Source organism: Mesoplodon densirostris, chromosome 2, assembly GCF_025265405.1.
Source record: "Mesoplodon densirostris isolate mMesDen1 chromosome 2, mMesDen1 primary haplotype, whole genome shotgun sequence".
Classification (NCBI taxonomy): Eukaryota; Metazoa; Chordata; class Mammalia; order Artiodactyla; family Ziphiidae; genus Mesoplodon; species Mesoplodon densirostris.
In genome coordinates, this window is record NC_082662.1 from 38,528,926 (window position 1) to 38,556,882 (window position 27,957).

The 27,957-nt window shown below is 39.7% G+C and overlaps 1 protein-coding gene across 1 annotated transcript in view; it reads right to left on the minus strand.

Moving 5' to 3' along the window:
• ZSWIM5 (zinc finger SWIM-type containing 5) overlaps positions 1-27,957 on the minus strand; it is a 270,681-nt gene that overhangs the window by 15,016 nt on the left and 227,708 nt on the right. The window contains exons 5-11 of the mRNA XM_060089701.1: positions 22,790-22,969; positions 17,683-17,859; positions 14,985-15,131; positions 14,337-14,474; positions 12,435-12,695; positions 12,085-12,220; positions 11,075-11,232 (exon numbers count right to left, since the gene is read on the minus strand). Of these exons, the coding sequence (XP_059945684.1) occupies positions 11,075-11,232; positions 12,085-12,220; positions 12,435-12,695; positions 14,337-14,474; positions 14,985-15,131; positions 17,683-17,859; positions 22,790-22,969 (1,197 nt within the window). The remainder of the gene's footprint in view (positions 1-11,074; positions 11,233-12,084; positions 12,221-12,434; positions 12,696-14,336; positions 14,475-14,984; positions 15,132-17,682; positions 17,860-22,789; positions 22,970-27,957) is intronic.

Genomic DNA, 27,957 nt, shown 5'->3' on the forward strand with positions numbered 1-27,957 from the left:
TTCTTCTCCTTCGGGTATCGCAGAATATACTGCATATGTTATTGGGTTGGTCAAAAAGTTCATTCAGGTTTTTCCATAACATCTTATTTGGCCAACCCCAAATATATCTTTTGTAATTGTCTTACAGCTCTCAGATATTCTGTTCTGGGTTCCCCCACCCCCATTCTTTTTTAATTTTTGCATTTTAATTTGAGATGTTTCTTTTTACATTTATAATTTAAAATTTTGGAAATATTCACATGGTTCAAGGTTGAAAAGGTACAAAAGGTAAATAATGAAAAATTTTTCCTCCCCCTTACCTCTGACCCACATTCATCCAATTCTAACTCAGTACACAACCAATAGTTTTTGTTTTACCTTCTAGGATATTCTATGCATAAAAAGGAAATACTTTACTTCCTCTCCTTTAAAAAAAAATCCACAAATGGTAGCATAGTATATACAGATTTACATGTCACTTTTTCCCTACATATCAGTATATCTTGGAGATTATTCCACATCAGTACATAAAGAGATTCTTGTTCTTTTAAATGGCTGCATAGTATCCCATTTATGTACGTATAGGTCCACAACTGCTTATTCAAAACCCCTGGGTTTGGAATGCATTTGGAATTCTTATTTTTAAAGTTATATACAGATAATCTGTGCATATATTATATATAATACAGGAGGTCTGAGGCAGCATCCCATAATTAAACACATTACTATTTGTGCAGTGAAAGTATGAATATTCACACTAGGTAGGATAAATAGCAAAATTAGTATTGTATTTTTTTGATACAGTAACAAACTGATGAATGAAATAGTGTGATACAGACCATAAATACTTGGTACTCTTTTATTTCTAAGGAAAAAATTCAATAAAACCTCAAACCAAGCTAAGTATCTGTACATATGCACACAGTAAATACTTCTTCCATCTGGTTTCTTGAGGATCTTGGACAAAAGGCTTCATCTGCATTGCTATTATTGTCATCAAAGATTAGAGTTGGATATTTAATGATGGGCCAGGATAGAGATTAATGATGAAGCAACTACAACAGATGGCCTTAAAAAAGGTGTACTTCTAGGATAATGTGTTTCATTAACATAGATTTCTATGTAAGCAGTCTCTTCCAATTAAGTAAGCAGCAATAATCCCTTTTTCACTGATAAATGCATGTTATTCAAGGCCAATTAACTGCTCATACATTTCCCCCATACTGTCTATGGAGATTATTTTTCATCTGTGTTACATCTCATCATTGTCATCATTACTAACCTCATGCTTATTTGGGTTAACACTATTTTAGCAATTTTTCTATCTTGCAAGGAATGTACAACAGGTATATAACTTATAATATTCAGTATTTTTTTGATGTCAGCTTGTTCTAACTCAGTGCTTCTATAATCTTAGTTGGCATAAAAGTCACCTGAAGAATTTTTTAAAGCATAAGATTCTTGGGCTATACCCACAGAGATTTTGATTCAGTAGGTCTAGAGTTAGTTGGGTCTGGGAATTTGCATTTCTAACAAGCTTCCAAGTCATGTTTGTTTTTTTGTTTTTGTTTTTCGCTGCATTGGGTCTTTGTTGCTGCACACGGGCTTTCTCTAGTTGCAGCGACCGGGCGCTACTCTTTGTTGCTATGCATAGGCTTCTCATTGCAGTGGCTTCTCTTGTTGCGGAGCGCGGGTTCTAGGCGCATGGGTTTCAGTAGTTGCAGCATGTGGGCTCAGTAGTTGTGGCATGTGGGCCCTAGAATGCACAGGCTTCAGTAGTTGCAGCGCGTGGGCTTAGTTGCTCTGCGGCATGTGGTTATCTTCCCGGACCAGGGATCGAACCCGTGTCCCCTGCACTGGCAGGTGGATTCCTAACCATTGCACCATGAGGGAAGCCCCTCCAAGTCGTGTTTTATTTATTTATTTATTTATTTAGGCTGTGTTGTGTCTTCGTTGCTGTGCATAGGCTTTCTCTAGTTGTGGCAAGTGGGGGCTACTCTTCATTGCGGTGCGCGGGCTTCTCATTGTAGGGGCTTCTCTTGTTGCTAGGGGCTTCTCTTGTTGCAGAGCACAGACTCTAGGTGCATGGGCTTCAGTAGCTGTGGCACACGGGCTCAGTAGTTGTGGCTCACGGGCTCTAGAGTGCAGGCTCAGTACTTGTGGCACACAGGCTTCATTGCTCTGCGGCATGTGGGATCTTCCCGGACCAGGGCTCGAACCCGTGTCCCCTGCATTGGCAGGCGGATTCTTAACCACTGCGCCACCAGGGAAGTCCCCCAAGTCATGTTTATGCTGCTTGTCTGCTGACCACACTATGAGTAGCAAGGTTGGTGACTTTAGACTTTTAGCCTATTAACTTTTAGTGTTAAGTAATAACACTATATATCTTCTCATTAGTGACACAAAACCCTTCAATATCTTCATATACAACTTCACTTTAAAAGCCAAAGTCTCTGCAAAATATTTATCAAGTATCAGCAACTGTGTAAATGGCATAATTAAGGTATACCTGAACAAGCTTCTACAATAACTCTCTTAGAAAGACTTGGGAGTTACCAGCTGCAAGTATCTAGTATGAAAACAAATAAATATTTACATTTGCTCTTCCCTGGGAGTAAAATTTCTTGGTCACAAGAAGTTCATGAGGCAGGTGTGTGGAACAGTGGTCCAGGAATGAGTATAGTTTTCTTCCATTCCAGCTTGTGTGCAATAAGCTCATGCCATTGGTACAGATTATTAAGCCAGGTAGAAATTATCTCTTTGATTACCCATGCTTTTTTGTTTACATACTAATAAATAAATCATGAACAATTTTTTTTTTTGGCTGCGTCGCACGGCTTGTGTGATCTTAGTTCCCTGACTAGGGATCGAACCTGGGCCCATGGCAATGAAAGCACGGAGTCCTAACCACTGGACTGCCAGGGAATTCCCTGAACGACTTTGAACCATTGTGGATGTTGGCTTTTTCTAGCTTTACCTGTCTGCTGCATTGGCACATCCCAGAACTTGCAACCTGTGCTTAGAGTCCTTAAAACCTCTTGTTTGCTCATCAATCATTGTTAATTTTTTTTTCTTTTTAAGAAAACAGAACAGAACAAAGCTGTTTCATCCACCGTATATACGTTTGAGACTAAGGTTTTCATTAAAAATTACCTTAACAAACTGTCAATAAAATTTTCATCTTCTTCATGAAAAGAAGCTATTTCATCATAGTTGTCCAGATATTTTATACCGTGATGCTTCTGAAATTTCTGCAGCCAATCTCCTTTTTTTTAAGAAAAAAAAATAGTTATGTATTTGGCTGCACTGGGTCTTAGTTGCGGCATGAGGGATCTTTGTTGCGGCACGCGGGATCTTTAGTTGTTGCATGTGGGATCTAGTTCCCTGACCAGGGATTGAACCTGGCCCCCCTGCATTGGGAATGTGGAGTCTTAGCCACTGGACAGCCAGGGAAGTCCCATGCAGCCAATCTTCTGATATTCTCTACTCATAAAGGTTCAGTCTTCCATGGCATAATCTAGCTTGTTTCATGAACAACAAACCAGTCAGTGGCATATTCACATTGCTTCATTGTTGAATCCATTCAATCATGGTCATGTCAATATCTTCATTTTTTGCCCTCTGAAAAATTTCTGTTCTTCATTAGTTCTGGTCATTGTTGTCCCTGTAAAACTTCAACTCTTTGTCCTTCTATTATTTCAAGTCATATGTGGTGTTAATTCCCATACCTTATTCTTTTTTTTTTTTTTTGCGGTACGCGGGCCTCTCACTGCTGTGGCCTCTCCCGTTGCATAACACAGGCTCCGGACGCGCAGGCTCAGTGGCCATGGCTCACGGGCCCAGCCGCTCCGCGGCATGTGGGATCTTCCCGGACCGGGGCACGAACCCACGTCCCCTGCATCGGCAGGCGGACTCTCAACCACTGCGCCACCAGGGAAGCCCTCCCATACCTTATTCTTTAGTAAGATGTCTCATAGACATACCTGATCAAACTTTGCACTAACTCTATTTTCTGTGCTATTGTTAATGACAGATGCTTCCTTTGCTTCTTATTCTTACCCACAGGAGTATCTTCAATTTTCTGGGCATTTTTTACAGGGCAATTAAACTCAAACTGACAAGATAACAACCATCTAAACGAAAAAGGCAAACAATATTAGTGAACAGCAGAGATGTCTGTGACTGGTAAGAGTGTTGAGAGGCAACTAATGCCTCATATCAGCTGAGGCCAGGTTTTGCTGTCAACTTAGAAAAAAGTTTGGATTTTCAAAGTTTTTCAGGTTTGTGAATTCCATGTTAAGAGATTTTGGAGCTAAAGTAATATATTTAATCAGTCTCCTATTGATGGCTATTTAGAATGTTTCAAGTACTTTGCAGTTGCAAACAAGGTTGGAGTGAATAACTTTGTACAGATACCATTTCACATTTGTATAAATATATTTGTAAGATAAAATCCTGGAAGTGAAATTGCTGGGTCAAAGGACATGTACATTGTAATTTTGAGATATGCCAAATTGCCCTCCACAAAGGATTACCGACCTATACTTCCACTCTACACCTTTCCAAACACAATGTTTTATCAAAATGTTTTCTTTTATTTTGAAATAGTTTCAAACTCAAAGAGAAGTTTCAAGAATACTACAAGCATCATAATTTTCTTCCCCCGGAACCATCTGAAAGTAAGTAACTGACTTGATACACAATCACTCCTTGGACTCTGCAGTCTATTTCTGGCAAACAAGGACACTCTTCTACATACCTGCCACATAACTATCAAAATCAGGAAATGTATATTGATGTATTACTACCACCAAAGGAGACATGACAAACTAAATGCAACATGTGATCTTGTATAAACACATATAAAGATTTTATACAAGATCGTGTGTTACGTTTAGTTTGTCATGTCTCTTCAGTCTTTGACAATTTGGAAAAATTTCTGAGTCTTCCCTTGACATTCATAACCTTGACACCTTTGCAGATTAGACTGGTTATTTTGTAGAATGTTCTTCAATATGGGCATGCCTAATGTTTCCTCATGATTAGATGAAGGTTTGCATTTTTGGTGTAATATAAAAGAAGTGATACTGAATTCTTATTCCTTCCTGTTAGGTAATATATGATTGTGACTTGACCCGTTATTGATGACATATCCATTGCCCCAAAGTTTCCTTGGGACCCTTGGTAATGCCTTCTTCCCTTCCATCCTAACCTGCCCCAGCTCCCATTCTCAGGAAACTGCTGATCATCTTTCTGTCACCATAGTGTGCATTTCTAGAATTTTACACAAATGGAATAATACAATAGGCACTGTTTTTTCTTTGGTCTGGCTTCTTTCACTCAGCATAATTATTTTGAGATTCATCCATGTTGCAGTATGTATCACTAGTTCGTTCCTTTTTATTACTGAGTAGTATTCTATTGTATGGTTATATCACAGTTTTTATCCATTCACCTGCTGATGGATATTGAGATTGTTTCCAGATTTTGGTTAAAAATAAAGCTACTATGAACGTTCATGTTGAAGTCTTTGTATGGATATATGCTTTCATTTCTTTTGGGTAATACCTATGAGTGGAATGAAAGGATCATATGTGTAGGTGTCTATTTAACTTTTTAAGAAACTGCCAAATGGTTTACCAAAGTGGTTGTACAGCTTATGTTTCTACCTGCAATGTACAAGAGCTCCAGTTGCTCTTCATCCTTGCCAGTCTTTCCTACAGTCAGTCTTCACTACAGCTGCTTTTTGTTTTTTAAATTTTAGCCTTTCTCTTATTGTAGTTTTAATTTGCATTTCCCCAAGGACTAATGATATTGAGCATGTTCATGTGCTTACTTCTCAGAAGAATATCTTCTTTGGTGGAGTGTCTGTTCAGATATTTTTCCATTTAAAAAAATGGATTGTTCATTTTCTTATTATTGAGTTTTGAGAGTTCTTTACATATTCCGGATGCAAGTCCTTTATGAAATATGTGATTTGCAAATATTTCTCCCCCTCTGTGGCTTATCTTTTCATTCTCAATAGTAACTTTCACAGAGCAGAAGTTCTTAATTTGGTAAGTCCAATTTATCAATCTTTTTCTCTTATGGATTGTGCTTTTAGTGTTGTATCTAAGAAATCTTTGCCTAACTAAAAATGAAAATGATTTTGTCCTGTGTTTTTTTCTAAAAGTTTTATAGTTTTAGCTTTTACATTTAGGTCCTTGATCCATCATGAGCTAATTTTTGTATATGTTTTACCATTTTTTTTTTTTTTTTTTGCGGTATGCGGGCCTCTCACTGCTGTGGCCTCCCCCGTTGCGGAGCACAGGCTCCGGACGCGCAGGCTCCGGACGCGCAGGCTCAGCGGCCATGGCCCACGGGCCCAGCTGCTCCGCGGCACATGGGATCCTCCCAGACCGGGGCACGAACCCGCATCCCCTGCATCGGCAGGCGGACTCCCAACCACCTGCGCCACCAGGGAGGCCCTGTTTTACCACTTTTTGAAAGACCTTCATTTCTTCAACTGAATTGGCTTTGCCCCTTTACTGAAATAGATTGGCCACATATATGTGGATCTGTTTTGGGACTTTATTTTCTTTCACTGATCTATTTGTGTATCTTTACATCAATAGCCCTTTGCTGATTACTACACCTTTATAATAAGTCTTGAAATCAGGTGGTGTTAGTCCCACTTTATTTTTCTTTCACAAAGTTGTTTCTGGCTACTCTAGGTCCTTTGAATTTCCATACGAATTTCAGAATCAGATTATCGATTTCTACTCCAAAAAGCCTGTTAGGATTTTGATTTGGATAGCACTGAATCTATGTATCAAATTGTAGAGAATCAACATCTTAATAATACTGTCTTCCAATCCATGAGTGCAGTATGTCCCATTTATTTAGGTTTTCTTTAATTTCTCTCAGCAATGTTTTACGATTTTCATTGTATATGATTTTCTTGTACATATTTTGCTAGGTTTATTCTCAAGTCTTTCATGTTTTCTTGATGTTATAATGATAATTTTAAAAATTTCAGTTTCTGATTGTTTGTTGCTGGTATATTGAAATACCATTGATTTTTGTATATTGATCTTATACCCTGAAACATTGCTAAATCTATTATTAGTTCTAATAGCTTTTTGTAGACTCCATAGGATTTTCTACATAGACAATCAATGTCATCAGAGAATAAAGAGAGTTTTACTTCTTCCTTTCTAATCGGGATAGCTTTTACTTCTTTTTAGTGTTTTATTGTACTGGCTAAAATCATTGGTATGATATTGAAATAGAAGAGGTGAAAGTAAACATCTTTGCCTTGTTCTTGATGTTAGGAAGAAAACATTCAATCTTTTACCATTAAGTATAAGGGTAGCTGTATCACAGATGCCCTTTATCATGTTGAAGAAATTCCCTTCTATTCCTAGTTTGTTGAGGGTTTTAATTGTTTTTATTAGGAATAAATGTTGGATTTTATCAGGTCCTTTTTCCATATTACTGAGATGATCATATAGATATTCTTTTTTACTCTATTAGTGTGGTGAAATACAGTGATTGACTTTTTTTTATTTTATTTTATTTATTTTTATTTTTTTTCTTTTTGCGGTATGTGGGCCTCTCACTGTTGTGGCCTCTCCCGTTGCGGAGCACAGGCTCCGGATGCGCAGGCCCAGCGGCCATGGCTCACGGGCCCAGCCGCTCCGCGGCATATGGGATCCTCCCAGACCGGGGCACGAACCCGTATCCCCTGCATCAGCAGGCGGACTCTTAACCACTTGCGCCACCAGGGAGGCCCCAGTGATTGATTTTTGAATGTTAAACCAGCCTTGCATTCTTGGGGGGTAAACCCTACTTATTACAATATATTATCCTTTTTATACATTATTGGATTCAATCTGTTACAATTTTTATTAAGAATTTTTGCACCTGTGCTCATGAGAGACATTATTCTGAGTTTTCTTTTTTCTTTTTTTTTTTTTTTTTTGCGGTACGCAGGCCTCTCACTGTTGTGGCCGCTCCCATCGTGGAGCACAGGCTCCGGACGCGCAGGCTCAGCGGCCATGGCTCATGGGCCCAGCCGCTCTGCAGCATGTGGAATCCTCCCGGACTGGGGCACAAATTCGTGTCCCCTGCATCGGCAGGCAGACTCTCAACCACTGCGCCACCAGGGAAGCCCTGAGTTTTCTTTTTTACAATAGTTTCCTGTCTGATTTTGGTGTGAGGATGATGCTGATTTCATAGACTGAGCTGGGAAATACTTCCTCCTCTTCAATTTTCTGCAAGAGTTTATACAGAATTGTTATGTTTTCCTTAAATGTTTGGTAGAATTTACCATTTAGTCCTGGATTTTCTTTCTTTTCTTTCAAAGGTTTTTATTTACCAATTCAATTTCTTTGAAATTCATTTCTATTTATTCTTTCCTTTTTACTGTGATAAAATATACATAATAAAATTTACCATTTTAACCATTTAAGGGTACAATTCAGTGACATTAAAGACATTCACATTGTTGTGCAACCATCACCGCTATTTCCAGAACTTTCTCATCATCCCAAATTTGTAGAGAGATACTTTGAAACTATGTAAATATCCTGTTCCTCATCAAATGTTCAACCACTAGCTTAGCATCTATTGCTATTTCTTCACTGTGGCTATTCTAGGTAACTCATATAAGTGGAATCATACAATGTTTGTCTTTTTGTGTCTGGTTTATTTCACTTAGCATAATGTTTTCAAGGCTCATCCATGTTGTAGCATGTATCAGAATTTCATTCCTTTTTATGGCTAAATAATATTCCATTGTGTGCATATACTCCATTTTGTTTATCCATTCACCTGTTGATGGATACTTGAGTTATTTCCAACTTTTGGCTACTGTGAATAGTGCTGCTATTAATATTGGTGTACAAATAATCTGTTTAAGTCCATGTTTTCAATTCTTTTGGGTATATACCTAGCTAATTCTTATTTATTTTTGAGTGAACTTTGGTAGTTTACGTCTATGAAGAAATTAGTCTATTTCATTATGTTGTTTAATTTATTAGCATAAAGTTATTCATAATATTCCCTTATTAACATTTTAATGCCTTTAGAATTTGTTGTGATGTCACTTTTCCCATTCCTGATATTGGTAATTTTTGTCTTCTCATTTTTTCTTGATCAGTCTGGACATAGATTTCAATTTTATTTATCTTTTCAAAGAAACAGCTTTTTGTCTCACTGATTTTGTCTGTTTTTCTATAGTTTATTTCATTGATTTCTGTTCTGATCTCTATTATTTCCTTTCTTTTGCTTACTTTAGGTTTCATTTGCTCTTCCTTTTCTGGCTTCTTAAGGCAGAATCTGAGATCACTGATTTGAAACTTTTCTTCTTTTCAAATATAGGTATTAAGTGCTAAAAATTTCCTGCTAAGTAAAGCTTTAGATCCAATCCACAAATTTTTGTATGTTGTGCTTTTTCATTCAGTTTACAATATTTTCTAATTTTCTTGTATTATTTTCCCTTTGTCCAATGAGTTATATGGAAGTGTGTGGTTTAATTTCCAAAACTTTGGTGGATTTTCCATATATCTTTTTATTATTGATTTCTAATTCAACTGTGGTTGTCTGGAAAAGATTTTTATTTCACCTTTGGTTTTTTTTTTTTTTTTTGCGGTACGTGGGCCTCTCACTGTTGTGGCCTCTCCCGTTGCGGAGCACAGGCTCCGGACGCGCAGGCTCAGAGGCCATGGCTCACGGGCCCAGCCGCTCCGCGGCATGTGGGATCTTCCCAGACCGGGGCATGAACCAGTGTCCCCTGCATCGGCAGGCGGACTCTCAACCACTGTGCCACCAGGGAAGCCCTCACCTTTGTTTTTGAAAGATATTTTCACTGGTATAGAATTCTAGGTCAAAAGTTTTTTTAAAAAGTACTTTAAAGATTTTTCTCTACTGTCTTCTGGCTTACACTGCCTCTAATGAGAAACCTGCTCTCATACTTATCTTTTGTCCTTTTTATGTAATGTGTATTTTTTCCCTCTAGTTGCTTTTAAGTAAGATTTTCCCTTTTATCACTGGTTTTAAGCAATTTGATTATGATGTGCCTTGGTATAATTTTCTCCACATTTCTTGTGCTTGAGGTCATTGAGCATCCTGGATTTGCAGTCATCCTTATCCTGCTTGGAATCTGACACTCCATGCCAGGCCATTGCCACCCCCACTTCCGACATGGATGACTATTGTCAAATTTATTACTTTTGCCAATAAGATTTGTGAAAAATGTTATCTCAGGGTAATTTTAATTTGTATTTCTCCAGTGGGGCCAGGCATTTTAATTGTTTAAAAGTCATCTGTATCTTCTTTTCTGTAAGCTTGCCTGATCATATTTTGTTCAATTTTTGTATTGGTTTTTTGATCATTTTTATATTGATTTATCTGTATCTTTTATCTTTTCTACAATGAGCATGCATTTTTTTGCAATAAGAAGACACAACAAAAAGTAATTTTAAATTAAAAAAGTGCTTTTAAAAACTCATGTAGTTTCCTGGTATTGGAAAAATATTCATAGTCCATGGTAGCTAGTATTTTATTATAACTTCTCAGGGGCTTATTTTCACTTCTCTTTGTGATTAAACCTACATAACTAACATGGAGTGTGTGAGCTTAAAAGCCTGTGTCACTCTGGACTGCCTATCTTTTGACCAGGGGCCCTAGAAAAATCATAAACTCTCGTATCTGTAAAGAGATCTGGAGCTCCATCACTTCAGCAGATCTTCCAATGGCCCTGGGAAGCTGACAGGTCATTGACAATGATCCCCATTTTATAGATTTTTAAACCAGAGGCTTAGAAAGGTAAAGTGACTTTATCATATGGAAGGTTAGATTTAGAAGTTACCTTAAATATGATCTCATTCTCTGTACTCTGAGTCCTACAATTAGTAACTACAGCAAAACTTTGGCTTGGACTCATGTGTTCATTCTAATAGCAGTAATCAAAGTGAGGATCCCTATCACTATAAGTGCTTAGGGGAGGACAGATAGCTTCTCTTCTTCAGGAGACAGCAGGCTAAGCCTTTGATAGGCCATGACTGGGCAGGCATACTGGGGGTGCTGGAGCCTTAGGTCTTTCTATGCTCACCTTTGGCAGCAGTCAGCATGGTGGAGGCCAGTTCACACTGCTGTGATTCCAAGTGTCCAAGCGTGAACCAGCGAGGGTAACGGCTGGGCACCACAGATACCATATGGTGAGGGTGGGAAGTGTCGCCTGCAGAAGTTGAGTTTTCTAGAACAGGTAACCTAGAAGACCCAGGGAGAGTCATAAGCTATCACCCAGACCCTTGCCATTTGGAGCCACCTTAGGGCAGCTTGTTCTTTGCTGGGGAGGAATTGGGCAGGAAAGGGTTAATGAAGAACTTTGAAGGTTTTGAAACCTGTGGTACCGTACTTTATATGAGGTGAGTGCCTGGGCACTTGTAGAACTCAAGCTGAATAGTTCTTACTGCAGATGGATTTGAAAGACAGTTCAAAAACCATAAGATTATTTTTAAAAGCATAAGAAATATATGCCAAGTAATCCTCAGCAGTCCTTTTTGGTTGAGCTGAGGAGCTTTCTCAGCCTTATAGCCTAACTAAAATTCTTCTTCTGTATGTTCTGCTGCATCCTAGAGGTCCACCTGCCTGAACCAAGAATCCTATTCTAGTTTGGCAACAGGATGCCCACAGCTCATTGTTCTCAAGTCTTGATATAGAAAGACTTACTTCTACTTCCCCAGATGTATCTGGTGACCTATGCCTGGGAACCATTTCTCAGTTAGGTATGGAAAGGCTCAAACCCCTCGTGAAGCTGCCAAACTGGGCCCAGAACAAAAGAGACTCAGGCCTTGGGTGATCCATATCTGTTAAAAATTCAGAGACTTCCTCAGACAGTTCACTGAGAATGCAGCCAGGGAGCAAGTGCGTCACCAGCAAGGCATCCCAGATAGGAATCCTAGATCATATGAAAATATCTGAACCATTTTAGGGCAGGCTGATGGCAGGTCCAATAGAATAGAGAAAGAGTGAAGAGAAGAAAGTGTGACAAACAAAGAAAAAGAACATATGAGACTTCTGGTTTAGTGGAGGCATTTGGGCTAGGAAAGGGCTACCCACCTCATGGCACGTAAGGCTAATTTATAGGACAGGTCTGGATCATGAGGCAGTAGAGCTGAGAACAAATACTTGGCAAAGGTATGCATGGGAACACTCTCTCGGTGGATGACTTCTCCCAGACCGCTGAAGGGGCCTCCTGCAGGAAGAAGATAAGCCAGCCAGTTATTTATCTGTATGCTTTTATTTGTCTGCCTGGGCTTGAGCCTTAGGATCCCACGTGTGTTTGCTAGCCATAAGAACCTTCACTATACTTTAACGTCAAAAATGTTGCTATACCTGTGCTCTGTTAGAGAGGGGAACCCAGAGTCACAGGCCTAAGACTCGGTGACAATAGCCCCTTCTCTACTTACCTTCCAGGAGTAAGATGCACTGCTTCTGCAGTGTTTGCACTAGCTCATCATCCAGCTGCAGCTCCTGGAGTCGACTCAGGAGCTGCTCCTCATTACGGCACACCTTGTCCTGTGCGTAGAGGCCTTCAGGCATCACCCTCTGTTGACCCATCCCCATCAGAGCAACTTCCATGGCCAATGACAGGTAGGACTCACTGCTGTCTGGGCAGCCTGCAGCCACAGGCACATGCTGGTACACAGGAGCTCTGCTTTCATTCATATCTGAGGACAACAGGGCACCGGATTCGGTAGGTCAGGCCCCATGGATTTTTCTGCCTCTCTTCCCCCCACACTTTGGAATACAGCTTGGTCAAGAGCTAACACAGGGAAGCTGAGTCAAACACCAGAACAGTAAGACAAATATACTGAAAAAAGATTATTTTACAGGGTTACAAAGTTTCCTAACTCCTTCCTAATGCATTATCTGGCTAGGCCAGCTGGGGAAGAATACAATCATACTAATCTTTTGCTAGAATGTTATGTAATGCTATAATTATCTATTTTTGTGTCTGTCTCTTCACTAGAATGTAAGAACCTTAAAGGAAAGAGACTTTATCTTACTGCCTGAGGCATCTCCAGGGCCTGGTATGTGGATGGAGCTAAGTGCATGTCTATGGTAAATAAACCCCAAGTACAACTTCAGGTTTTCAAGATGTAAGTGTCATCGTGCAGATGAAACAGACCAAAGATGATGAGTCCTTTTTTTTTTTTTTTTTTTTTGCTGTATGTGGGCCTCTCACTGTTGGGGCGGGCCTCTCCCGTTGCGGAGCACAGGCTCCAGACGCACAGGCTCAGCGGCCATGGCTCATGGGCCCAGCTGCTCCACGGCATGTGGGATCTTCCCGGACCGGGGCACAAACCCATGTCCCCTGCATCAGCAGGCGGACGTTCAACCACTGCGCCATCAGGGAAGCCCCGATGAGTCCTTTTTCAGGGGATGAGAGGGAAGATAGGGTAGCCCCTACCTTGCACTGGGGCCACCCCTTGTATCTCTACGCACAGAAATCCAAATCCATCCAGTTAAACTATTACTTTTGTGACATTTGCAACTTTTATGTTATTATTACTTTATATGTTCCACCTTTGGGTTCAAAGTTTCAGCAGGAGAGCACAGGTTTAAAAGCCAGAGTCCTAATTTCTTTCCTTTCCCCTTCCTCCATCTGGTAAATATTTATGGAAGACTATTAAATGGGAGTTATTGCCCTAAGTGCTAGGATCACAATGATAAGTCATAATTTCTGCTTTCAGGGACCTGACAGTCTAGTAAGAGATACTTACTTGTAAACAAATTGTAATGCAGTGTGCTAAATACCGTAACAGATGTATGTATACAATACAGTGATAGCATAAAGGAAAGAAGAATCAGTTCTGTCTCAAGTCCTTGCTACTTTGAGACTTTATTAAATTACTTCCCTTTTATTTCTGTTTTGTAAATTTGGTACAAAACCACCATAAAGGAGAATGTTCAAGGGGAACATGAGAGTATTACACAAGGTATATACACTGCTGATGGAAGTTTTTTCCCCCTTCCAGACTCTGAGGACTACTTGGCCTCTGACTCCTCAAATCCCCCTAGCCCTTCTTATTCCCCTTGGATTACTCTTTAGGCATTCACGCGGTAGGGAAGTGAGAGGAGCAAAGGAAGACTGAGGCTGGCACAGTAAAATGGGTGAGTAGGACAGGGCCAGTCCACAGAGTGGGAAAGGAAGGTGGGAAAGAGAGCAATCCCAAGAAAACCTCTCAGGGGAGGTCCAGTTTGGATAAGAGACCAAAAGGCTGCAAGAGGGGTAAAACAGCCTCTGTCATGGAGGAGAAGAGAGCTCCCAAGGGCAGTTTCGGCTTGCCTTGGGCTGACTCCTGTACCTGACACTTCCAGATAGCCATCATCATTCAGGCGGCAGGCCTCAGTCAAAGTGAGAAACAGGCAGCCAATGGGATCCAGGGGGTGGCCCACCCAGCCTTCTAGGTTTGTGATCGTTGTGGTTCCTCTCTGCAACAGTTCTGGAAACAAGCAGGTCAAGGTTTCAGAGAGTGATAGAGACACACTGCTCTCTGTCCCTGCCTGGTCTCTCCATTAGTCTCTTCACCAGTCTCTTTCAGACATTGGCCCTGAAACTCAAAGTAAAGCTTCCCTCACTGTCTTGCTTTGGGTTGATGAGACTGGTCACAAGCTCATCAGCCAGCTCTGAGGCATGTGGTATGTATTTAGGCTGCCTGCTGACAGCACACATATGTAGACACAGCTTTACAGATCTTCTTATACCAGATCTTAGTGGATTCAACTGTCCTGTGAGAGAGGCAGGTCAGCATTATTATTCCCATTTTACAGATAAGAAAACTGATATTCATAGAGGTAAAGTGAGGCACTCCACACAGCACGTAGAATGACCTAGAATCCCCTAGGCTGTAACACCAGGAAACTTAATGAAAATTAAGTACTAGGCCTTGCAGCCCCTGAAGATCCTCATCAGCCTCAGCCTAAGGAGTTAAGATGGCTCTTGATCACTATACCTTTCTTCTGATGCTTGTAGATTTCCAGCTGCCGTTGCTGCTGCAATCTCAGAGTATTGATAATGGCCACTGTGAGTCTGAGGGCCTCTTTTGGGTAACCATGGGAACGCAGGGCATCAACCCGAGCACAGGCTGTAGGCACATGCTCTACCAGATGAGAAGAAAATATTTTGATTGAGTTAAATTTTCAAATCAGGAAAATTCATGCTTGACAAAGGGAGATTGTATTCAGTTCAGTTCCTCAAATTCAACCTGACATCTACTGTGTACCAGAAATTGTATTTTATCTTTTAGGGACAGAAAGTTGAATAAGTCACACGTACTACCTCCAAGGAGATACCCTGCAGCCTCAGTGTAGTGGCTTGGTGTAGAAAGGGACAAAGAACTAGGATAATAAAATGTTGTACCTCTTTGTGAACATGTACTACAGGAATGCAATGTAGCAACAAACTGCCTTTATAGAGGGAAAGGCCTCATTTGTTTATTAATCCTATGCTTCCTGAGAACCTATTAAATGCCAGGTAGCATGCTGGGCAAAGCAACTACAAAGATGAATAAGAAATGGTCACTTTCCTCAAAGTGCTCACAAATGATACATAAACAGATCATTATAAAACAGTTGAAAAGAAATGACATGATAGAAATATACACAGAAAGAAAATAATATTTGAGCTATATCCTTTGTAGGGCAAGTAATATTTTAAATATGTAGACAAGCAGGGAAAGGCATTCCTGGTTGCCTTCATATATAACATATAAACAGAGGCATATAAGTAAAAGCATAAAAAGTATTCTAGATAACATCTTCAGAGTACGGCAAATAGTTCTGTGTGGAGTTAGGTTATGTGGCTAAAGATAGCCTGGAAAGGTAGAGTCTGGGATGTTAAGAGCTTTGGATGCCATACTAAGGAGTTTGGATTTACCTTACATATAACAAATGACTACCAAAGGCTTATAAATGGGGAAGTGATTATAATGAGATTTACGGTTTATTTTGTGATTTCTTTTAAGATAACATTAAAAATTATACAAATAATTACAGAAAATTTGAAAATACAGATAAAATAGAAAATAAAGATTGGAGATGACCATTATTTCTAGTTTCATATTTCATTTTATGAAAAAAATATATATCCAGACTTTTCTATTTAATTTTAATAAAAATGGGATATTTTAATTATTGTTTTGTAACTAGGTTTTTCCACTTAATAACGTATTGTAAATATTTTCCCATATCATTAAATACACTTCTATAACATTAAAAATGATTACATACCATTCCACTGAATATGCATACTATCCATTAAGTCAATCAATCCCCTATTGTTGGACATTTAGATTGCTTCCAATTTTTCTCATCTGTACATTATACATCCATGCTCTAATAAACCCCATAACTTTATGCATGTTTTTAGTTAATTATAGCTCAGGATAAATTCCTAGAGGTAGAATTCCTGGATCAAGGGCTATGAATGTATTTTAAAGGCTTTTGATAAATGTTGTTGAAATGTTGTAAGCATTTACATTCCTACCAGTAGTATATGAGATTACCTCTCCTACATGTAACCTCTCCTCTACCAAAACCTAATTATCTTTGTTTATAAAATTTCTGACTATTTGCAATCGAAACATGATAATTCAGTGTTGTTTTGATTTGCATCTTTGTTTATTAATGAGGTTATATTTTTTCTCATGCTTGTTATATATATGTTTTAGAAGTGTTAGATCAGAGAAGAAGAAATATAGTCAAAGGGAATTTCAGGTGGATTCAGCAAGATCTTGTGAAAGACAAAGATAGGGGGTGAGGGATGGAGGTAGGGAATTGGGAGATGATAATAAAAATGTACGTTATTGTCGTAAGACTCAGAAAATGCGTATTTTTAAAAAGTGTCTAGTTTGGAATGGGCATTCTGTAATAGTCAAGAATAGATTGACAGAGGCTAGAGGAGGGTTTAAACTCACAATGGAACAGCTCTATTCTGTTATGATGACGGAAGGAATGAGGAAGACAGCTTGGTGACAAATGCAGATAGTGCCTTAGCTACTAGTACAGAGTAATTTAAGTTTCAAAGTTCATGCCTTTTCAGCAAAATATGTAATTTCAGAGTAGATTACAATGTTGCTCAGTAACTGCTGACTAAGAGAGCCTGTGAACTAATGTCTAATGATTTATTTTTATTTTTTATTTATTATTAGTTTCTGCTTTATAACAAAGTGAATCAGTCATACATATACATCTGTTCCCACATCCCTTCCCTCCTGTGTCTCCCTCCCTCCCACCCTCCCCATCCCACCCCTCCAGGAGGTCACAAAGCACCGAGCCGATCTCCCTGTGCTATGTGGCTGCTTCCCACTATCTATCTACCTTACGTTTGGTACTGTATATATGTCCATGCCTCTCTTAATGTCTAATGATTTTGTTAGTACTCTCTCAGATTTACTAACTCCTTTCCCCTCCCCAAACTTAGGGAACAATATAAATCCCTCTATTTGAGGTTACTGTACCTCATTTGTACACATGCAAATCGCACAGGCTACACATAAATACCCTGAGGCCCTAGTCAAGGCCCCAGAAGATCTGTATGAAGACTGTCCAAAGTGTAGTTGTGTTGCTGGTACCTATGCAGATGGCTCACTCAAGCTTGGCATGAGGTGAGAGTGGGCTCTGAAATTCTGAGAGTAGGACAGGTACACTTACCAAGCCACAGTGGCTGGCCTTGGGAATTAAAGAGTAGTCTCTCACTTTCCTGCTGGCAGGCAGGAGCTATATATACATCACTGCTGATTATTCGCTGTAAGTGGCTGTCCTGCCAATGCAATTCACGGCCCTCGATGGCTCTAGTGAACACTGTCCGTCTTGGTCTGGATAAAGAATCTGGGGAAAGAAAGAAATGCAGCAGTTCAATGATGGGTAATCTGAAGCTCTAGCTCCTGTGTCTTCTTCAGGGTGGGAGGAATGGCAGAAGAATAGTGTATAGTTAGTGACAGCAGTCACTCTGCCATCTGTCTGGGTGTTCATTGTGTTGCTTCTTTATTGGATAGCTTTTAGTGTGTCTGTGCCCTCTATGGGAAGAACCTTTCTACATAGATCTATGGCTGAAGACCAATTTCTCCTAGGACCCAGAGCCACATGAAAGAGAGGAGGGACAGTGGTGCTCAGCTGCTCAATTATGAGGATACAAACTGCTTCTATAGAAGCCAGAGGAACAGAGAAGCAGCTAGGTAATGTCCCTGGCCAACTCATAACCTGTTTCTTTTACAGCATGACCCACATCAGACTAAGTACTTCTGTGACATTGATATAAAAGCTGAAAAAGAGCTGAAGCCCTGTGTATTCTGGTATCTTTATCACACTAGTGTCTGCGAGCTTACAACCTTGTTCTCCCATAAGAAAAACTGATGCTGACAAAAGACTAAATTGTTTTCTCACTGGAGCCCTACCATGCCATCTCTCTTCAGGAAAAGGGCTGCAGGGAAACAGCAGACAAAGTAAGCTCAATTCCTCAGGGTGGTATGTAGGAAGACCAAATGGAAGATACAATCATAAAATGTGGATATAGAAGGACTCATGGAAGTGACATTTAAGGAAATAAAAACATAAAACGATCATTTAACTGACTCTCTGCCAGACTAAGAACAGTTGAAACTATTTTGGGATCAAGAACTGAAATACAGATATTTCCAGAGATGCCCAAATGAGTTGTGAATCTACTGATCCTGTGCAAAAATATTGGGAGGGAAAGTCAGAGGATTCAGACTGAACATGAAAGAAATGAACATATTCATCTACTAAGCAAAAGTCCTTGGAATCTGGTCATCTCTTCAGAAACTGGTATATTCCATAGGGTGCAGGCTCAGAGGATTAAATCAGAATAGCACTGACAATATTTACTGAAATTGCTTCTCCTTCATGTCACCCCTCAGTTGAAGCACAACAACCCTTCTACTGGCTGCAGTCAGAGCCCCTCTCCTGCTAAACTGAGAATCCACCGTGGGTCTGCTCAGCCCACAGTGGGGATTAGGCTCCCAATATGTTTTGTATTTCATGAAGTCAGCAAATAATGACTGCCTACTACATGGCAGGTACTGTTCTAGGTATTGAGGATATAAGAAGTCCTTGGCTTCATGGACCTTTATATTCAAATGGGGAGAGACAGTTAAATGAATGTATAGTATAGTAAATATATAAGATGGTTATGAGTGCTAAGGAAGGGACTAAAGCAAAGCTAGGGAGAAAGGCAAGTTGGTATTGGGTGGGGGTTATTGTCTTATATAGCATGGTTTTTAATAAGGTAACATTTGAACAGAGAACTGAAGGAACTGAAGAGCAAGCCTCAGATATAACTAAGGGAAGAGCATCCTAGGCAAAAGGAACAGCAAGTGCTACTGGTGGGAACAGATTTGGAGTGTTTGAGGGTAGTGAGGAGGCCAGTGTACCCAGAATGGAGTAAATAAGCAGGAAAGTCATAGGAGATGAGGTCAGAGAGATACTAGGAAACCAGACCATGGAGGGCCTTCTGGGCCATGAGGCAAAGATGAGAAGCCACTGGAGGTCTTTGAGCCATTGAAGGTATATGATCTGATATGCATTTTAAAAGGACAACTGGCAGCAGTATTGAGAATAGACTTTACAATGAAAGCAGTTAGGAGGCCACTGCAATAATTTGTGAAAGATGATGGTAATCTGTTCAGAGTAATAAGCAGTGGAGGTGATGAGAACCCTGGATATATTCTGAAGGTAAAGGTAATAGGATTTGCTCATGGATTAGATCTGGGATGAGAAAGAGAAGAATCAAGGATGACTTCAAGGTTTTTAAGATAGACTTGTCATATATGCAGACAGGGAAGACTGCAGGAGGAGCAGGTTTGGGTGGGGCTAGAGGGGTAAGAAATCCTACTGATATCCTATAAATATCTAAGCTGAAACATCAAAAAGGTAGATGAACATGTAAATCTGGAGTTGAGAGGAAAAGTCTGGGCAAGAGATATAAATCTGGATGTTATTAGTATATAGATGATTATTAAAACAATGCAATTACCAGTGGAGTAAATATAGAAAGAGAAGTGGTTTGATAACTGAGCCCTGGGTACTCTAGCATTTTAGGTTGAGAAGTGGTGGGGAGACAGTAAAGGAGATTGAGAAGGAGGGGCTAATGAAGAGGAGAACCAAGAGAGTAGTGTCTTGGAAATAAGGTGTTTGAAGGAGAGAGTGATCGATTGTGACAAATACTGATGATAGGTCAAGTAAGATTCTGACTGAGAACTAGATTTAGCAATGGTTAGCGTTAGTGACCAGTCCAAGAGATGTTTCAGTACTGAAGGGATGAAAGCCTGACTGGAATGAGTTGAAGAGAGAATAAGAGCAGAAGAAGTAGAGAAGATAAATATAAAATATTCTTTTGTTTTGAGCATTTTTCTTAATTCTACCACTTATTTCTACTACCTCAGAGAAACAAGGTGGTAGACAGAGAGTCATGTGTGGTCAACAAGAATGTTTTTTGCTTTGTTTTGTTTTGGGATGAAAGATAAAACAATGTGCTTGTATACTCAGAGGAATAATCCACAAAAATCTGTGATGCAGGAGAGAGTAGAGATAGTTCCTGGGGTGATGTCCTAGATAAAAGGAATAAGATTTCAAGAACAAGTGGAGGGTTTGGACTTAGACAGAAGCACAAACAAAAACAGCAGAAGAGGCAGAGTAGATGGCTATAGACAGAAGCAGATGTGGTGATAGAGTTTTGGAAATTCTCTTCTGATTGCTTCCATATTCTCAGTGAACAGGAAGCAAGTCTTCAGGATGAAAGTGAGGATGGGGAGAAAGTACAGAAAGTTTTAAGGAAAAGATGGTGTGAAATAGTAATTTAGAAGACTGAAAGAAGGCATAGACTAGGGAAATGTAGTTGATGTCTGGACAATACTATGGACCCACTTGAGATTAGTGGTCATAAACTTAAGATAAGGCCAGTTATCATAGTCATGTTTCTCTCCACCACGTTCAGCTGTGTGGGTGTGAGCACTGAGTAACTAGAAAGTTAAACTGAACTACTAAGGTTAGGGTTTTGCTATGTGAGTGTAACTAAGGGAACGAGGGGGTTGAGTATGTATGCAAGGTAGTGATTATAATGATGCACCAAGGAATCTAGCCGGGATAAGAAGGAAAATGAGGCTACCACAAGAATGAAAAAGTGATAGGATCAAAATTCCTAGTGGATCAAAGAATTACTGGAACTGGAATACCAGAGAAAATAACCTAGTAAGACTGGTGGTGCTAATTAGAGCTTCTTGAAATTGCGATTGTGAAGAAGGTGTAGTTATTGGTAATGACAAGCTTTAGGGTATGATCTTGGGGTTGCATAGCTAAGTTATGATAGAAGATAGACTATTAAAAGAGAGGAGGTCAAAGAACTGAAAGACTAGAATACTGAAAGTACCATCTATGTGGCTATTTAAATGATCAAGAATCATGACAGAAGTAGAGGCAGAGAGTAGTGTTAGTGAGCCAGTAACCAAAAATCTTCAAGGAATGAGGGGGATTGCCCCAGAGGTCAAACGACCAAAACCTGGAGGGCAGCAGACAGCATATTTTAACAGCACTGACTTTAAAGCTGGGGGGTATTTTAGGAAGGAGGATAGGACAATGATGTAGAAATGGCAGTGAAGAATAAGCAGGATGCCTATTGCTCCATCAGGCCCAAAGGTAAAGAGATGTGAGAGATAAATCAGCCAAAGCTTGAGAAGACTTAAGAGGAAACAACATCCTCAAATAAGAACCAGTAACAACGAATAACCAGTATACTGTGACAAGGAAGAAACTGCCAGACTGGAGGCACGTGTTTATACACATGTGACTCTCTCTACGCCAAACCAAAGTTAATACTGAAAGGATAGATTCTTGTGTTGTGGAGGTTAGATGAATGCCAGCAAAGGGTAGCTTCAAATGGCAAAGTTGTAGGCTTTTCATCTCTCATTACCTTGGTTGCCTTAAATACACTGATAATCAATTATGGTACAGTAGATGAAGACCAAGCAAGAACAATAATTTAAGTGATTTCCTCCTAGAGGTTAAAAATATCAGTAGATTTATCACTTAAAATAAAAGGGAGGACATGTAAAATCAATGTCTGATAAAATCTACCAGTAAAGGATCCCCATGGGCTAAAGAGCAATCAGTTGCCAACAGCAAATGGCCCGAGTTAGATGAACTAAAGCTGATGTGAATGTTGATGTCCAGTGATACCTGGTCAGTGGGCCCAAAAGGCAGAGGGTACAATATCACTGTACTGGATTTGTCTTAAAATGGAGCAAGAGTCCTAGCCATATCTCGGAATGATGACCCCCTCCTATAAATCTGCTGTATCAAAATTTGAGGAAAACAGAGAAAAGTAAGTAAGAAAGGCAATTGTCAGGACATTTTTTTAAGTTGTTTTTTTTTGTCTCCCAGGCCTTCTATCATTCCCTTGAGGTAGGTCTTCTGAGCTAAAACCAACCCCAACTGAGGCCAAGATCCATTAGTCATGAAAAACTTGAAGGGTAAAGAGGATTCATGAAGAGGGCTCTAGGAATTTATGCTGGGCACTGTAAGGACACTCTAGATGTGGAAAAGGACAGCATCCTCAGTGTCAAAGATACAAGCTTACCCTTATTTAAGGTTTGGCATTTCAAGACAAACAAAAGAACAGGCTTTTCTTATTTAGGATGACAATTCTGACCGTCCAAAAGTTGTCCAGCTACCTTTGTTCTCAGGCTTTACCCTCCGACCTTTTAGAGTTCCAGGCATGAAGACGCTAAAATGATATCTGGCTCACCTGAACGGTGACTGGCATTCTGGGGAAGTGCGTTGGTGATGTTGGGCAGCTCATGACCATAGTTCCCATCCTCCAGGGGACAGACATCCAGGTCATTCCACTTCTGCAGTTGCTGCAGCCAACAGGATTTTTCCTCCAATTTGCAATGTGGATTTAAAATGATGCACACCCATAACGCCCCTGGAAAAGAAAGCAACCCACATTCTTGACATCTCTCCTTTGATGTATGTCTAAGCCTTAATTTTTCAGTTTACTCTTTTCTTCCATTTTTTGTTGGTAGGAAAAGTTTCCAAAATATCAGCTTTTCTCAATATAAAAAACCAAATCTGAAAAAAAACAGCCCCAAAATCAAATCTGCTAAAGTTTTCAGAAATGCTTATTTTTCCTTCCCAAAGTTTTCTTAAAGCAGAGTGACTATACTGATATCTGGATATATGCCTGTGATGATGAACAAGACAGATTTGGGCTTGAATTCTGAGCTCAGATCTGCAGTCCAACAAACATTTATTGAGAGAGTTCTTGTTGAAGACCTTGTATTGAAGAATAAGACCCTATTCCTACCCTTGAGGAGCTGTCCAATGGGGGAGATAGATAAATAAACACAGTGTCATTTGAATATGATAAGTGTTAGATAAAGATATATTCAGGGTACAATAATAGCACAGAGGAAGGGCATTTAGCATAAGAAGGAAGGTGCTCAGAAAAGGATTCAATTTTAGTTGACCTTGGACTTTCTGAGCTTCAAATCCCTCAACTGTAAAACTGAGATCATAATGTAAAGGGCCTAGCATATTATTTGGCACAGAGTGTAATTTAGTATTTCCCTTTTCCAGGGAAAATCGTTTATTTGTACTTGGATTTTGATAATGTTGATCAGCTGTGATGCCTTAAAACTATCACATTCTTGGATCTTCTCTGTCACTATAGCAGAGTATCACATATTCCACATAACCAATGAGTACTGTTTCTTTGACCACATCACCCTTCTTTGCAAGCAAACCTGCTTCTTATTTTCAAAGTTGGCTATGTGGCTGAGACAGAAATATTCTCAATCTCAAGTTAACAATAAGCCTGGCTGCAGAGTGTCTTAAGTTAAACATCCTTTGGGATGGTGTTACATATATAGACGGCAGTATATTCAGACACTATTTCAAGGCCCCTCAAAGTCAAATAGGAATGTTTTAAAAGACCATTTAAGCCTCAATTTCAGGTACTAACTAGAGATGATGAAAATTCATTTCTTTTTTTTTTTTTTTTCTTTTTGCGGTATGTGGGCCTCTCACTGTTGTGGCCTCTCCCGTTGCGGAGCACAGGCTCCGGATGCGCAGGCCCAGCGGCCATGGCTCACGGGCCCAGCCGCTCCGCGGCATATGGGATCCTCCCAGACCGGGGCACGAACCCATATCCCCTGCATCGGCAGGATTTCTATTGGCTCAGTTCAGTTTTTCAAATCCACAATGAAAAAGAAACTACACTATGTAATATAATAGTATTATATAATGATGGTTCTTAAGGGGATTATAGTTAGGAGTCCTTCAAAAAATAATTATACTAAAGCATAGTAAACGCTATTATAACCACATATAAAGTGCTATGAGAATATGTATGATGGAACAATTAACTCTGTAAGTGGGGTCAGGAAAAGTTATAACATTTGAGTTTGGCCTTGAAGAATAAACATGAGTTAATTCTAGTTAAAAAATGGCTTATTAAATACATATGTTCATCATCAGTCCCTCTTGATACTTCACTAAAATGAAAGTAGAGGGATAAAAACAGGCATAAACTCACACAGACACAGAGAATGGGAGAGATGAAAGAGAAGAGTCATAAAATTTGGGAATCTGGAAAGCATGTGGATGAGAGATAGCTGACATAGCAGAAGAAAGCTGAAAACTCCATCAGCAGTTACGAAAGCCCAGCAGCAGACTGATTCATGCTGCAGAGACCCGCTGAAAGTGGGGCCGAAATATAGTGGAACAGGTTAGAAGTTTGTCAAAGGTCTCAGGATCACAGACTTCCTCCTCTATTCAAGGTAGCTCAGTGCCTGTTCACTCCCTCTCCTGGAAGAAAACCAGAGCTTTACTCACTGGCAAAATAGATTCAGAGAGGCTCTGGATTGGGAATACTGTGTACAACTGAGGGTGGGGTTTCCATGCGAAAAACTGAGGGAGTAAGAAAAATATACATATTGTACAAATGGACACCCTTACCCCCACCATCAAACCCTTTCCCTATTTGGTTCTGAGAAAACTGTGACAGGCTTATAATCCAGACATGGTGTTCATGTCCTAGTGTTTTGTGGAAGGTAGAACTTGTGAGTAAAAAAATTAGCTGAGGAAATATCTAAGCAAAGTGTTGAAGGAGCAGCCTGGTTTCTCTTGACTGCTTATAGTAAAATGCAAGAAGAAGGAAATTATTTAAAGACAGAACTGTGAATCAAAAAGGAAGCAGAACTTAAAGATGTGGAACATGCTCAGCCTATCCACATTGAAAAGAATGAGAAAGCCTGTTTGGGAAAGAATATAACGGTGTGACCCTTAGAGAGGTAAATCTTCATTTTTTATTGTAGGAATAAAAAGAGAATACCTAGAATTAAAAAATCAAGAAAGAACAGTTATTTAGAAATGTGGAGGCATGTTAGAAAAAGCAGCTAAACAAATTAAAAATTGTTCTTTCTGAGAAGTAGGAACTGACAATGTGAAGGAATATGGCATAGGAATATTGTTTTTTATTATAAAGTTTGTAGAACTCTTTGACATTTTAACCTGTATACATGTATTACTTCATTTTGAAAGAAGAATGAGAGATAAATAGGAGTGGTTTGGGCAGAGAGATTGAGGGAGGGTATATACCCAAACAGGAGAAAGGACATAAGCGAAGGCAAAGACGTTCTCATGAGTCATTTTAGTCTCTTCGGATATTTAGTCTATTGGATGTTTTTTCCTTTTGGTAGAAAATTTTTGTAATCTAGCATGTTAGCTTTTAGTACTATTGGGACTGTGAGTTCCTACCAATTACAGTGTCCTTTCTGAACACCAGGTGGCAGGAAATCCCTAATATATAGGAGGTAAAGGAGGTGAAAAATTTCTAACTGTGTGACAGTAAGAAAGATGCACAAATATTCAGATCATAGAAATTACTTTCTCTACTTTTAGAATTTAAGAATCCTAAAGGCCTGTATAAACCTCAAGAAAAAAATTTTTTTCTTCACATTGTAGTCCTTTCCTATGGTGTCTGTGTTACACCGTTTGCTGGTTCTTGTAAAATTAATGTAGGGATAGGGTCCCACCCACCAACAAACAAAAAAGATAAGAAAACCTCATCATTTAAGATGCGGGAAGAGGAGTGCTAAGAACAGAATTTTAAGGAAGCACCAATATTTAAGTTGTGAGCAGAGAAGAAGGAGGAATAAGCAAAAGAGATTAAGAAAGATAAGAGAGATGGAAGAACCAGGAGAAATTAGTGACCCACAAGCCAATTAGCAATGTTCAATGAGGCAGAGTGTCAGTATTAGTAACAAACATTTACTTTACAGTTTAAGATGTGTTTTTTGTTTATAGTGAAGTAAAAGATTTTCACATTTAATCTTCATAAGTATAACGAGAACCAAAGAGAGGCCATTAAACTTGGCCTTATGAATGGCAAAATCAATAGGATAACAGGAACAGAAAACAGATTGGGTGAGTTGAGAGAGGCTTAAGAGGTACAAAAAAAAACAGGGAACTAACTACAGTCATCAAGGAGTTACTATTTCCTAGGCACTGAAATATTAAAAAGGGGATCCCTAGAAAGTGAGTACTTTCACCTGTAAGTTTAAAATGAGTTTTCTGTTTTATTAAGTCATTATGGATTTGTTTTAAAAAAAACTTGAGATTGCTGCATCTCTAAGAAAGAGACAAGGCAAAAAATCCTGCAGGTGCCTACATGTAATAGGCATGTAGGGACTGTGTTACTACGATCCAAAAGCAGATTTTCCAGCAACTTAAAAAAAGCATCACCTGGGCTTCCCTGGTGGCGCAGTGGTTGAGAGTCTGCCTGCCAATGCAGGGGACACAGGTTTGAGTCCTGGTCCGGGAGGATCCCACATGCCGCGGAGCGGCTGGGCCCGTGAGCCACTGCTACTGAGCCTGCGCGTCTGGAGCCTGTGCTCCGCAACAAGACAGGCCGCGACAGTGAGGGGCCCGCGCACCACGATGAAGAGTGGCCCCCGCTTGCCCCCTCGCACAGAAGCGAAGACCCAACACAGCCATAAATAAATAAATAAATAAAGCAAAACTGTCAAAAAAAAAAAAGCATCACCTGAGGATACGGGGAGGGGGAAGGGTAAGCTGGGACAAAGTGAGAGAGTGGCATGGACATATATACACTACCAAATGTAAAATAGATACCTAGTGGGAAGCAGCCGCATAGCACAGGGAGATCAGCTCGGGGCTTTGTGACCACCTAGAGCGGTGGGATAGGGAGGGTGAGAGGGAAGAGATATGGGGACATATGTATATGTATAGCTGATTCACTTCATTATAAAACAGAAACTAACACACCACTGTAAAGCAATTATACTCCAATAAAGATGTTTAAAAAAAAAGCATCAAAAACTCTAACCAAGTGTAGGTACTATGGAAGTTAAAATTTTACATAATTATTATATATTAAATATAATAATAAACAATAGTGACAAGTTATTTCTTTTTATGGGCTATGCATTATAATAGGCACTTTATATATATTATCTTATTCAGTCTTCCAACTGTGCGGGTCAGCAGGTCTTGGATTGGGTGTAGAAGGTAGAAAACAGAGGGAACCTAGGATGACTCAGATTTTCTTCTAGAGCAGCTAGATCCATCTCACGACCCTGTACTGAGATGGGGAAAATCAGGCTTTGGCGGGAAAAATAAGAGTTCTGTGATGGTCATGTTAAGTTTGAGATGTTTCTTAGACATGGTGGGAAGCTGGACACTGAGCCTACAGCCCAAGAGAAAGGTCAGGGCTAGAGACATAAACTTGTGACTTGCCTACATCTAGATTATATTTAAAGCCATGGGACTGAATATAATCACTTAGGTACAGAATGTAGACAGGGCAGTGGGTACTGCAGAATACTCAATATTTAGAAGGGTTGAGGAAAGGAAGAGGAGCCTACAAAGCAATCTGACAGAAAGTAGCCA